The sequence below is a fragment of the Lachnellula hyalina genome (genome assembly GCF_007821495.1).
Source record: "Lachnellula hyalina strain CBS 185.66 chromosome Unknown contig00122, whole genome shotgun sequence".
Classification (NCBI taxonomy): Eukaryota; Fungi; Ascomycota; class Leotiomycetes; order Helotiales; family Lachnaceae; genus Lachnellula; species Lachnellula hyalina.
The window spans coordinates 49203-62833 of NW_022157236.1; the positions used below are offsets into that span (position 1 = coordinate 49203).

At 48.0% G+C, this 13631-nt stretch overlaps 4 protein-coding genes across 4 annotated transcripts; 1 reads left to right on the forward strand and 3 right to left on the reverse strand.

Annotated features, from left to right (window-relative positions):
* Positions 1–325: 325 nt before the first annotated feature.
* On the forward strand, positions 326–1321 carry hhoA (Histone H1; the record flags this gene model as incomplete). Its single annotated transcript, XM_031151816.1, has 6 exons — positions 326–473; positions 521–555; positions 609–622; positions 715–842; positions 893–1143; positions 1193–1321. The coding sequence occupies 6 exons, from the start codon at positions 326–328 to the stop codon at positions 1319–1321; spliced, it is 705 nt and encodes a 234-aa protein (XP_031003443.1).
* A 5075-nt stretch (positions 1322–6396) lies between these two features.
* Positions 6397–7389, reverse strand: LHYA1_G006884 (putative isomerase; the record flags this gene model as incomplete). Its single annotated transcript, XM_031151817.1, has 2 exons — positions 6397–6810; positions 6916–7389. The coding sequence occupies 2 exons, from the start codon at positions 7387–7389 to the stop codon at positions 6397–6399; spliced, it is 888 nt and encodes a 295-aa protein (XP_031003440.1).
* Positions 7390–7972: 583 nt separating this feature from the next.
* APE3 (Aminopeptidase Y) lies at positions 7973–9587 on the reverse strand (the record flags this gene model as incomplete). The annotated part of the gene is made up of 3 exons (XM_031151818.1): positions 7973–8095; positions 8144–9285; positions 9341–9587. 3 exons carry the CDS (start codon positions 9585–9587, stop codon positions 7973–7975), a joined length of 1512 nt encoding a protein of 503 aa, XP_031003441.1.
* A 640-nt stretch (positions 9588–10227) lies between these two features.
* On the reverse strand, positions 10228–13478 carry cwh43 (the record flags this gene model as incomplete). The annotated part of the gene is made up of 8 exons (XM_031151819.1): positions 10228–12209; positions 12255–12300; positions 12349–12433; positions 12482–12520; positions 12609–12735; positions 12786–13118; positions 13168–13335; positions 13394–13478. 8 exons carry the CDS (start codon positions 13476–13478, stop codon positions 10228–10230), a joined length of 2865 nt encoding a protein of 954 aa, XP_031003438.1.
* Between the last annotated feature and the right edge of the window lie 153 nt (positions 13479–13631).

Genomic DNA, 13631 nt, shown 5'->3' on the forward strand with positions numbered 1-13631 from the left:
GTGCGTGTGATCTTCTTTGATCCATTGTGCAGCCAATCAGCGACTTCTTTTGAGTTTGAGTTTTGGCTTTTCCTGCGCTTTTCTGAGCTTGTTCGCTTAATTTTATCTCAAGTGATTGCGCTAGTGACGATGGCTGTTGCCGCCATATAAGAGCATCCCCCCGCAGCTGTCGCGCATTTCCTTCCCTTCGCCTCCCCTCCCAACCTGACAACCCACGACTTTCGACAACCACGACCATTCAATCTCGGCTCTAGCTTCTCGGATCCGAATTCGCATTCAATCTTATCATCTGTATCATCCCAATATATTCAATCAATTCCTCAAGATGCCTCCTAAGGCTGCTGCATCCAAGGCCAAGGCCACCACTTCCGACCATGCCAGCTACCAAGGTGAGCTTCACATCCTCCCACCACAACGTCGCGTCCAAATTGCGCGCATTGCATCTTGGTCGCGTAGCTCTTCCGCATCTGATGGTAGCTTTAAATTTTATGAAAGAGGGGTTTCTGACGCGTTATTTTAGATATGATCACCGATGCTATCGTTAATCTCAAGGATGTATGTTTACCTCCCTATAAGACCGTGGTTACTTGCTGACATTGACCTTCCAGCGTAACGGTTCAAGGTACGACTTCATCTATTCACGCGCGGTCGATTTTCGGATTCCAATTCGACGCGTCGTTTGTTTACCTAGTCCATCTGACTGACCCGAACTAGCCGCATCGCCCTCAAGAAGTATGTCAAGGCCAACAACAAGATCAAGGCCGACGGAGCCATGTTCGACTCTCAGTTCAACCGCGCATTGAAGTCTGGCGTTGATAAGGGCGTCTTCGCCCAGCCAAAGGGTACGTGTCGCGCACCTCAATCCGAGTCCAATGTCTAACGATTCATACAGGAAGCTCTGGTGGAACCAAGCTCGCGAAGAAGGAGCCCAAGGCCGCTGCCAAGCCCAAGACCGAGAAGGCAAAGGTCGAGAAGAAACCTGCCGCCAAGAAGGCCACCACAACCAAGGCAAAGCCCGCTGCCACCAAGGCCAAGGCTGCCGCGAAGCCGAAGGCTGCCACTACCAAGGCAGCTGCAAAGCCTAAGGCGGCTCCCAAGACAAAGGCTGCTCCTAAACCAAAGAAGGCCGCTGCTCCCAAGACTGTAAGTTCTCCATCCATTGCAAACATGATGGCATCTAATTGTTCCATAGGCCCCTGCCGTCGTAGACAAGCCGGCTGTTATCGGCAAGACCAAGTCGGGGCGTGTTACCAAGACCAAGGCTGCACCAGCGGCGAAGAAGGCGGCACCAAAGAAGAAGGCAACTCCTAAGAAGGCGTAAGCTTGTTTTCGGGTTGGGTTCTTTTAGGGTGTCTATAAGGCGTTGGGGCTGGGAAATAACGTGTGTGTGGGGGCCGCGTTCTGTGTTTTATGGTAGTCATTTTTGTTAGGGATAGTTCGCTTTATTGTTTGATGATAGCTTCATGGGCCGGATTTTTATCGTTTTCTGGTACAGGATGATGAAAATGGCATACGTTCTATTGCTAGACGGGAATGAATGGGATGGGCTGGGTGGATGCGAGGCTACTACTGGATGGCTTGTACTTATACCAGATGAATGATACAAAATTATGAAACTTCCATAATGATTCCTTCGCCCGCGGGATTTGGTGTTTAGAAAAAGCCAGCCTTGTGACGCGTCTGTTTTGTTGTTGTTCGTTTGGGTGGGGTTACGAACAGGGGCGCGAAGTGGAGTGCATGCGGAAGCCGGCGTTATAACGGTGCGTTACGAAGCGAGGCGCCGACGACAATCCGTTGCACGTCCGCGTTCCTTATCAGCTTTTTATATCCTCATCTCGTCCATCTTCAATCAACAATGCTCTGGTTGTACGACTGTGGTTAGACTATCCAGACAAGCATACTCTAAGAAAATCGTTCACATTGCCTCATGGAAGTCCTGGAATTGCGTCAAGCTGGCCGAAAAAGAAAATAAATGTATCTTCTCACGGCAGACAAGCAATGCAACAGCGTTGAATTTTCAAGGGCCAGTCTTTCGATCACGTGGGCTACGACTCTGCCGCCCTGCAAGAATTCTTTTCGGGAAGTCCATTCGTTTTCCAATTGGTCGTTCTATTCGTTCTATTGAACCCCTGAGGCGGCAAGTGGCTGAACAGATGAACAAGTGAACATGCCTCGCATGCATGCATGTCCCAAATCAGCATACCACGCAGTGCTAAATAAGCGTACTGCGCATGTCCTAAAAAGGCATACCACTGGTGAGGCGGCAGCGCTAGTTCCTAGTTGGTTTTGCAGCCATGAGGCATCTGTGTATCCCTGTATCATGAACAACTTAACAGCGGACCTTGTCTCATCTCCACCCTCCTCCCTTAAATATCTCACTTCCCTCTGTTTTCAATAGAATCTAACAGTCACGTCAATAAATCCAAAATCATTTGTAAGTGTTGCTTTTGAGTTTATCAGGGATCTTTCACTAACCAATGATCAGGCTGTCAACATCACTTGACTCGTTATTATATCTTCAACCAACCGAAGAATATCTCACCAATATCAATAAAATCTTCGTGGTCAGCTCTTCAAAGTCAATCGCCATCCAAAAGTACCGATTACGTAGCTATGGCTTCCGATGACTCCATGATTGATGTTGAATATTCAGCCTTGTCTGAGGCAAAAGTCAAGATTGAACCTGGATATCCGGAGCCTTCGAGTCCCGTTCAGCCTCAACCCCCCCGGAGCGAGAAAGTCCTTCCACAGGAGGCATTTGAGTCACAATTTCAAGTCACTGTACCTCCATTCCAACCATACATTTATGAGATGGGCTCCATTCGTCAACAACAACAACGTGATGACCTCCGGCAGCAGGGGATATCTAAACGTCAGCAACAAGACTATCAGATGCAGCTGATGCTTCTCGAACACCAGAATAAGAAGCGACTCATGATGGCAAGACAAGAGTCTGATACGAACAGGCGGTTTGAGCAAGCTCCGAGCCGAGAACAGCATATCATGAATTCGCTTCCCCCTATCCCAAGTGTCGACCCAGGGGAGCAAGATTCTTGCCATATAGGTAGGGATCTGAAAACCCAAGAGCCTCGAGAGCCACAATTATGGATTGGTTGGGAAGTACAAGCCAAATCCCATCTCGGACTAACTCCGAATGCTACCCCAAGCCACACGGAACGGGTCATGCTTGATTATATGGTGAAGCAAAAATATAATCAGGTATGGGGATGTCAGGAGAAGCAAGAAAATGTCAAAAAGGAAGCGGCTCCTACTGTTATCAAGACCTACCAGGAACAACTTCGGGCACAGGCCTTGCTGAAGCAGCAACATGCTCATCAACTTCGGTCACAAGACTTGGCAAAGCAAGCTGCTTACCGATCCCCAAATGAGTCTGCGGCTCGGCAAAATTTTCAATTCAAGTTGAATCTTCGCAACGAACAAGACCAGAAGCGACTTGCTAGTGTCGTACAGACCGAGCAACCGCCTACTCAGGAAATAGATCTACAGGAATATCAGAGGCATTTGATGTACCTAGACCAAGAAAGGAAGAAGCCTATGGTAGCAAGACAACCTTCACCAGCAAATGGCTCCAAGCAGCGGGGTGAGAAGAGGGCGATGGTAGCCCCAATGGGGCAGCCACAACAATGTAGCAGGTAAGCAGTTGTCGAAGTCTTTTATTATCCTGATCGAATAGGTCTTGGTATTTTTTCAATGTCTCCAAAAATCCGAGACGTTGACGAAATACCCCCAACTTTAGATCATTCGGAATCAAGTATCGCTGACTTTCAGAATTTCAGACCAAAGCTAGATGAAACATCTCGCAAGACTACCGCCAAAGAGGCGGCGCCGCAATGCTGCAGCAATCCAGTCCAAGCTCAAAACCCTTGTGGCTACAAGCCAATGACGGCCGCAGAGGCACTGGCGCATCAGCAGGCTCTTCCAACCCCTTCACTCCAAGCCTACCAGATTCAGTTATTGCTGTTAGAACAGCAATGCAAAAAGCGTATGCTAAGCCAGACCAAATCGCAGGGCAAGGAAATTGAATCTTCTTCCCTGGAGGGGACCAGAGAAGGCGCTGTTAAGAACTCCCAAGGACTTAGTCACCCGCAGCAGATAGGGTCATCTCCCTTCGATCGTCCCTTCAATCAAACTCCTTCCGGAGAAGGTCAAGCAGCCCATCAGAATTCCTTCGCGTCAGCCCTTCCGGTCCACACCACTAATTCCATGCGGCAACGTACGAATCCGACATGCGGCTGTACGACCTGCCCGGCTTGCCGCCCCAATCATTCTCTCGGGGCCTACGCCCAAGAGTTGCAGCGCGTACAGCAATCTCAACCTTCAAATAACACTAAGCCTGCAGTAGTGATTGACTTGACGAAAGAAGATGGGCCCGCACCAAAGCAGCGCATAAATGAGTCTCCAGAAATCATCCGCATAGAGGACGCGGAGATGTTGAACACAGGCGATTGGCAATACGACATTCAGGCGCCGGATGCTATTGGGATGCATGGTCAGGACGCAAGTTCAACAGATTCGGAATGGTCGCGTTTAAGTACTCCAGAAGGGACGCCTGAGGTCGACGGCTTTCTATTCGTTGAGAGACATGGTCCGCTGGCTATTCGACCTGCCCCTGAACGTTTTTGATCTTGGCATTATTTCTTTGCAGCGTTGATATCTATTTTACCCTCATTCGTGTTTTGCGGTCTTGGAAATTGGAAATATAACTTTTATGGTCGGCGAGAATGTTCATTCACGGCATCGCCGTTTTTCATTCTTTTCTTAGACTCTTTCAATTTCTCTGGAATATTTACGGTGAAAGCCTTTCACTAAACTCAGGTTTTCGCATTCTGCTTTTCTGAAATGCTGGAAAGATTACGGACTACAATATTTACGAGTGTTGTGTTTTATGAGTGTTGATTCGTACGAAAACACTCATTTTCCCTCCCACCATCCTTCTCTTTGTACTTAGAGATTTACTACCTGCCTCCTCATTCAAGGGAGCGCGACAGTCACACTTTAGGTCCCTAAGCATACTTGCAATCAGCTCTTTGGCGCTATGCTAGCGAATGTCCTGCACCGAACATGTGTCATTTTGTATCACATGCCTTGGCCACGTACGTGCTTTAGTCATAAGCCTAGTCAGCGCTTCCCTTAAAGGAAGCACGATCCTCAATTCTAAAAGGTTATACGGTCTTACTATTTCGAATCACATATGGCAAAAGACCCAGAGGAAGCTGTGCCCAGCAATATCCGAGTCACGTTACTTAAGCCACCTCTCCGATGTGAAACTGAGAACAAAAGTCTGTATAGAGATCAAACTTCAAAAGGCGAAGACCAATGATGTACATCGAACCTCCTCTGGTGCATTTGGAACTGACTTTTAGTGCTCCATATTGAAGGCTAGATTTTTGGCACGGTTGCGCCTGCCTTATTGTAACCCCATCGCCCTTTCTACTAAAGGCGCTTTGAGTCTAGTCATCAGTCGCTAGCCCTCCCCCCGGCTATGCTTCAAACTTCTGACAACCCTTTTTCCGAAAATCAGATTACTCAATCTTGATACTCGTCTACCTGTCCTACTTTATTTCTTTGCTCATTACACGACATGACGAGGCTAACCCCAAGGCTTCTCGGCATGTCTCATGATGTGGCCTGCATGCGGATTAAGGCTGTGCATGCGACTTCACACTTTCGCACTTTTTGAACTTCTTGCCTCGCTCTTTGACGCAATATAAGAACAAGCTCCAGACTTCTACGGCCGTTCTTGTAGATCTCGACTATTGGAATCTACATCGATATCAGAGAGGCGACACTTGTTTGATCGAGTATACGAATGGGCCACCACCCTTAGTCCAAAGCTTTCCAAAGGCTTGAACAAATGGTATAAGAGGCGTGGTATGGAAAAGACTTTGGGGCTAGTGGAGGTCACTCTAGCTATACTCGGGAAACATCCGGGGAAAAGAAAACTCCCTGAAGATTTTCTCTTGCATGGAGATCGATTTGTCAACAAATGCAGATGTTGTGGAGCTGGTAGAGAGGTCTATCACGAGGACCCTTGAAGTAGGTATGGCATAATTGTCTAAGGCTAGAGCCGCGATATATGCGCCTTGTTCAGAGGCATGCAAGCATACTTTGTACATGCATGGGTATCTCGTACAACCAAATCTTGAGGCTTGAGTACTATGCTGATGTGTATTGTTACTTCTCAAAATCTCTTCTTAGGAATCTAGGCTTGAAGTGCTCGAAACGGGTGACAATTTCCGCTTGCTCTCCATGTTTTTGTTGGGAAAGGATTTGAAAAAGATACTTTTGCAAAAACTAATCACTAAATACTTTTTCGAAAAAGGGCTCGCTTGAATCCGATGAGTTGAACATCAGAAGTTATCTACCCGTTCCGTCCTATTCTTTTCTCCCATAACTCCCATTCAAACCTCCAAGTTCCCCTGCATAACCTCCACGGCAGCCCCACCAAGCACAACCCTCCTGACCCCCCTCTCCCCCCCTCACAACCTCAACCTCAATAACATTCCTTCTCCCCATCTCCACGCCCTGCTCAAACACAAACCTCTCCTTCCCCCCACCAGCCGTCAGCAAACACCCCAACGCACTACTCGCGCTGCCCGTCCCGGGATCCTCTCGCGTGCCAAACATACGCGTCCGGTACTTCCTACGACCGAGCGCATCAGTGCCCTGCGATACGAAGTACATGGTGGCGATGAGGCCATTCTGCCAGCCCGCATCTAGGGGCGTCGTGTCGTAAGTGTAGCCTGCGAGATTGCTCTTTGCGAGCGCGAGGGCTGCGAGGGTGGGGAGCTGAGAGGGGGATATTGGTCAGGGGAGGATTTTTTTTTCCCATTTGGTTAGAGAATACGAGGTGGGATTGGGCTTGGGATTAGGATTAGGATTGGGGAGACGTACTTGGACCATGATAAACGACATCCCGTTCACGATACTGCATGTCGGATTCGCGAGGTCGTTAAGGGGGGTCGTCCACGTGACGACATGTCTATGGAAATCATGCGGGATCTCCGCTTTCACATTCTGCGTCTCAGGATCGAGTTCTATTCCTATCCGACCTGCTTTGGTGATCAATGCGGTTACGTCCTGCTTGGTGGTGTGCAGCAGGTAGTGCGAGGTGCCGATAGTGGGGTGGCCTGCGAACGGCACCTCGGCGTGGGAAGTGAAGATGTCGATATGCCGTTCCTGGGAATCGGAAGAAGTGGGCAGGTGTAGGAAGACGATTTCCGAGAGGTTGAATTCTGAGGCTATGCGTTGCTTTTGCGTTTGCGTGAGGCTGGCTTTGGCGGATGCGGGGACCGAGATGATCGCTACCGGGTTCCCGGCGTAGCGAGTGCTAGAGAATACGTCGAGGGTGGTGAATTCGAGTTTCATTTTGTGTGATTGGATTGAGAGTTTGGGAGAAATAGATAAAGAAAGGAGGGAGGTTGGTATTAAAAGTTGATTGCTAATTACAAGCCGTGTTTATAAATACTTATTACTGGTTCACGTGATCATTGATCATTGAGTCATTCCCCGAGAAAGGCTTCTCGATTTCGTGTTCGGGTTCGAGCTTTAGAGAGAACGTGTAAAGTAGGTATGGCAATCCTAAAGGAAAAGGACAAGAGAAGTTTCGAATAGAATAGGCGTAGTGATGATCAATGGGCTCAAACCCTTTTAGGAGTCAGGAGGGACCTCTCTTTAACTACTTGAGGACTCACCTAGACAACCCTAAAGCCATCAAACGATTCTCCGTCACTAATTACCTGTGCTGGAAATCCTGAAAGGATTCAGCGGCCCCTGCGCACCTGCCGCCGAATACAAAAGGTAAAAGAATCAAAAACTTTCACGAGCAATAGAAACAATGAACTATAGGTAAATGATCAGGCTTGCGGGGTATTATGTTAATTGTCTATAATAAGAACCAGTGGTATTTCCTGGTGATATACACATGGTATATAGAAGCGTTGTAACTTCATCACATCACGAGCTTCGGTCCGTGATAAAGGGATTTCTCTCCCTGTGCGTTACTTGAAACGCCAGTCCGCTCAGGGAATCCCTTGAAAGATACGGCATAAGTTGCAACCGAATGGGCAATAAGCTGCTGCATATTAGCACAAGAAGCAAAAGCGACGAAGAATGGTCATACCTTGGTGTTGATTTCCCAAGCGTCAAGATTGCAATTATCCACAGTATCACATAATTGATGATAGCATGGGTCATACCATTGACCCGCACTTCCACCAAACATCTCTACTTCGTCTTTCGTCTTGATACCCTCTGCTCCCGTTGCTATACCACCACCAGGGATTCCGTTTTTGATAAAAGCATCATAGTCACTTCGTCCATCAAAAGGAATGAAAGTGTAATTTTGGTTGTGAGACTTGTAGAAATCAATGTACAAGTCTCTGAGCTCTTCCGATCCAGTAGGATTGAGCGCGTTGGTGGCATTGTAGACCTGATAAGCGTAATTGGGAGAGGCCATCATGTCATAGTCCATGAAGAGTCGGATTTTCAAGTTCTCCTTCTCAGACAGTTGAGAGACGTAATAATCGGAGCCTAGAAGCCCTTCTTCTTCGCCAGCCCACCAAGCAAATCGAACGCAATTCTGCACGCTGTAGTTGACCAGATGAGTGGCTACTTCGAGCAGTGATATAGAGCCGGAACCATCATCATTGATGCCAGGCCCTTCTGCAACACTATCACTATGTCCTCCTAACATGACGCAGTTGTCCTGGTCTCCCCCCTTTGTCTGTGCAATGATGTTGGTCGTCGGAGCCTTGTGCACAATGGAGTCGATGTAAGCCGAGGAAGGAATAAGCTTCCCATCCTGCAACTTCTTGATGAATTGTTGGGCATCTTCGTTCGAAAGCCCAAACGTAGCAACATGATATTTCGAGGGCTCTCCCAAAGTTCCCGAGAGCGAACCCTTCTCGCTGTTATAAACAACGGCAGCTATAGCACCAGCCTTTCCAGCTGCAGCAGACTTGTCTCCAAATGCACAAACACCTCTCTTAATCAGGGCGATCGAGCCAGTGGTATTGGATGGGTAGTCTGAGGCATCGCAGCCCTCATTAGCTACCAACACCAACGGTCCGAATACAGCGTCCTTGTTCTTTGTTGGAGGAGTTAGGGACATAGGCGTAGCTGACTTTGGCTCTCCATCCCCCAAAACCAAACGTGATTCGAAGATATTCCCAACCACAGCCTCAAAGCTCTGATTTGATAATTCATAGTAATCGCCCAACCCGGCAAGTGTAGAGTATATGTAATCGAGTGTTCCGACGTGGCCTGTGCAACATGGATGTTAGCAAAGGCACCGAAAGATGGTGTTGAAGCTAAATACCGTCGCTACCGATCACCCTCGTTGGATGGTTATATTCTTCAACTCCAAGTTGAGCAATTTCGAACAGCTTGTTAGCACGTTTCAAGAGGTTGTCAGAAGTAATGTGGTCTTGTAGAGCTTTCGAGTCTACTAGTGGCTTCGAGCCAGAGCTGAGGGAGGCCTGAGAGTGGGAAGCTTCATGGAGATATTGCTGGAGCGCAGAAGACGTTGCGAGCGTGGCAAGAGGAATAATAGAGAGTGCTTTCATTTTGCTGGATTTGTTGGATTGCTTGGATCTTAGGAGAGGAGAGGAGAGAGAGAGAGAGAGAGAGAGAGAGCAGTTGGCTCGAGTGGAGCTCCCCGTGCCGTCATCGGCAAGGCAACGCGCGCGATAAGCAGCTGAGACCGTAGCCTTGCATAAGAATCACATGATGGTGTAAGACATTTCCTGACTGAGTATCCTTTTATAGATCGTCTTAAATTATTATATTTTAAGTCGGGAATAGAACCACGAAGGGTGGCAGCGAGTGGCCTGAAATATTAATGCGGAAACTTCTAAGTCAGGGGTAGTGTCTAGCGTAGGGATGTTGACTTGTACACATGATAATAAAAAGTAAGTCAGGTAACATGACCCCAACCCTATCATCATAAGAAACCCTGATGGACCACAGGAGGAAGGTATACAAGTCAGATGATATTGGATAATATTTGGATGGTTGGGGCCTTTGAGCCAGTCAATGCCAGGTACGCTAAATCAACACTCCCACCCCAGTGTCATTAGACCATCTTACAAACCCCCTTGCCCCATTCCTTCCTCTTCCCTAGCAATAAATTCATGCAAACATTAGTACGTTTCCCATATACCCGTTTTACCGCCGTCCAACAAAGGAAACTGTTCAAATAGAGGATTAGGCATAATATCTTGGCTCGTCAAAGACGTGATACTTATGCCCTCTAACCCCCTCACCGCGGAACAATTGCGGGAAGCGCCTTCCTTCAGGGACTTGGGCTTCCTTTATAAGCGCATTGCGGGCTTTTGCTGTCTTGGGTTCTTTCTCGCCAATGAGGAACTTCCCGACTTGAAGTTCTGTGTCTGTGATTGTGTGTCTTGAGACTCTTGCGTATCCGGTTCTCTTGAGGCCTTTGTAGAGGATGTATTCGCACCATCTATCCCAATCTGAGGGATCAATATCATGCATGCCGCTTACATTCGATACGTACGTGTTATAATTGCCCTCCAATGGCCTAGTAACGAGGTAAGAAAGGAGGATAGATGGGCGGGGTGATGCGCCCATGAGCTTGGATAGGTATTCGGATTGGAGTCTCCTGTCCTCCGGATCTTCTTCTTGCCCAGAATGGAAGACGAAGACGTCGATCATCTCACCATAGACATCTAGTGTTGCCTCAATCGCTGGAGCCAATTCGCCTACTGGTGAAGGAAGGAGGTGATGGGTTGAGTTGACAATAGGAAACTTCGACAAGAGAGCTGCGCCCCAAGTATGCTTGTTAGGGCCAGGTCCATAGTCAACATACATTCCCAAGTCTTCCGCGAGGAACTGCGTAGTATCACGATTACCCATGATGATACGTTGAAGATCAGACTCTAGGAGTCCAATAACATCAATTTCAAGCTCCTTGATCAGATCTCGCATACGATATTCTGATGAATAGCCCTCATCGTCGATGGAGAAATGAATAGTCCAGATTCCGGCAGTAAGAATTTTGTCATCCTTGTGATAGGGGACGTAGTCATAGGTCGGAAATCTGAGGTACGCGATTGCGACAGAAAACAGCTGAATCGCACCGAGTATGTAAATGTAATAGGATCGCTGTTTCCGAGAATTTAGGTACGCATTGAAGCGCTTGCGCTGTGCAGCCGGAGTAGAGGAGACCGATGTGAAGACCCCACAACCGATGAGAAGCATGGTAGCTAGCATGACCCAGTCGGTGCGTTCTCGGACGAGAGGACCGCCGGGTACGAAAGCATAGGCCACTACCCATACATGGAATAAGACCATGAAATTGTAAACTAGGAAACCGAAGCCAAATGTAACAGCTGGGCTTTTTCTCGCGGCAGAGCCAATCAAGGGTACCGATGCTGCCATGAGATATGCGGCCAAAGCCAGACCTCCATAATAGCCAGTCCAGTTGGTAGCAGTGGTGAGAATTGCAGCACCAATGCAACCTAGGCCATATAATGTCCAGCCTCGAGCCAAGGTATCATTAAACAGTCCAATCAGTAGGCCACCGACCATAGCAGCAATTGTAACAGCGCCGTGAGGTGCTGAAATAGGTCCTTGGACAGGGAATCCCTCCCAATTCCATAAAATCATGGTACTGGAGTCTGACAGCAGCGAGTGCAGACCGAAGAAAAGACCTCCGATACCCAAGCCAGCGAGGAGGGATGAGCCTTCTTTCCGTCCTTGGATGGCGAGGTCATTGCTGGTGAGTGGAGTCTGTCGTGTGGATCGCAGGACAGCTAGAAGCGCGAGGATAAAACCAAGACCATTGTGGCCACCGTTTTCAGAGTGCGATGTTGGCCAGATAGGGTTACTAGTCTGCCACGCAAATTTGATAGCACTAGATGCAATCAGACCAACGGTCCATGCAGAAATCTTTGACTCCAGGCGAGCTGGCTGACCGCCTTCCGAATACCAGGTCGCAGCCCATGACAAGCAGGACATCCACACAGCGAATCCAACAGTGAACAATCGAGTAGCCGGATCATTAATCTGATATGCTAACAATCCAACGAGTGAAAGTAAGTGACACATGCGAAGGTTCTTCACTACTAGCAACCGCAGGGACCGAATGGCAAGTAGAGATGGAGAGACCGTCACCATGACGAAAGCTTCGTAGCCTGAGATGCCCATATGCCATAAGGGGAAATCTATTGATATTAGTAGATGATATAGGGACGAGCCAGCACACTTACACCACACGAGAACACCCAGTGAGGTCAACATTGACCAGAACACGAACTGCAAATTTGTTAGAAATAATTAGGGCCAAAAAGATACCCAGCTTACGCCATTGTATACATCAGCCACCGCGTCGATGGCTTCGCTAAACGAGAATGTCTGACCAAATACTTGGGCGACTTGATGATCTTTTCTGGGGAAGAGTTAGCAAGATTTCATGAATGTTAGCAAGATCACATACTCGTCTTGAAGAATTTTTTCGACCACCAGTTTGCTTTTTCTACGGCCATATTTAGAAGTGTTCTTTTACTGTACTTTCGCTCCGATAAATATTGTACACGGACTACTTCGGAAGCCAATGAACATACCCCTTGCTTGAGCCTTTCACATCCCTGACTACCAACTCAAAAGTCTCAAAATCGAGAGCTGTGACAGAATCAAACGCCACATCAAACAAAATTAAAGCCCATTCAAAGAACGCGTAAATTGTGTATGCTATTGCAAGTTTAGACTATAATTCAAGAATCAGTTGAGGCGAATCTTACCTCCGGCAACTTTGTGGACTTTGTGTTGGATGAAGAAGTATATCAGAGGCACAAGGGTACCGAAGAAAGCTCCTGCAAGATATTTGCGGTATTTTATAGCCCTTGGGTTATCAGGACTTAAGGCCAGGCACCCCAAAGTCCAAGGCAGTGTTGCAACCAAATAAGATATCATAAAAATGTCGTGCCAATCGTGATCATCCGTTGAAGTGACATATGTCCAGCCGCCGCATGTAAGAGTTCTGAATACGCCCATACCAGCAACGAACTTAGGGAGATTCGAGTTAGGTCGAGCCGTGAGGAGGTACCACAAGCCTACGAGAGCAAAACGCGGACCTGCAGCCCGTCAGTCGCGGAGTTTTGCTGCGTGTTTTGCATTCCATACCTGATGTTATAGCTATAAACAACATAAAAGATGAGCGTTCGGGGTACCGGTCCCCAATTGTTGCCGAGACCGAGGGGAACCACTCGTCAGGATATCCATAGTATTCATTTTCGACGATTTTGTGGTAATGCAGCGCAACGCCGACGATGAGCGCACTGAGGAAGGCACCTAGGCTTGTTGTTAGCAGGGCCAAAATCATTGGTGGTGTCATGGCGCGTTCACGTACTGTAAGCAGCTGCAGTATGCGCCCAGGACACCCATTTGCCAGAGAATGCGAGAACAACGTCGCCGTCCTTGAATTTGGGTGCCATGGTATTTGGAGAGGATATTCACACCCAAGAGAATGTCATCCGAACCATCCGGCGAGGAGAAAAGTGAAGGGCAGAGCGATTAACGCGAGAGAAACTGGTTGTGGAGTTGGTACCTCGCGAGCCTGGGTAGATTTCTAAAAGGTACGATACTCC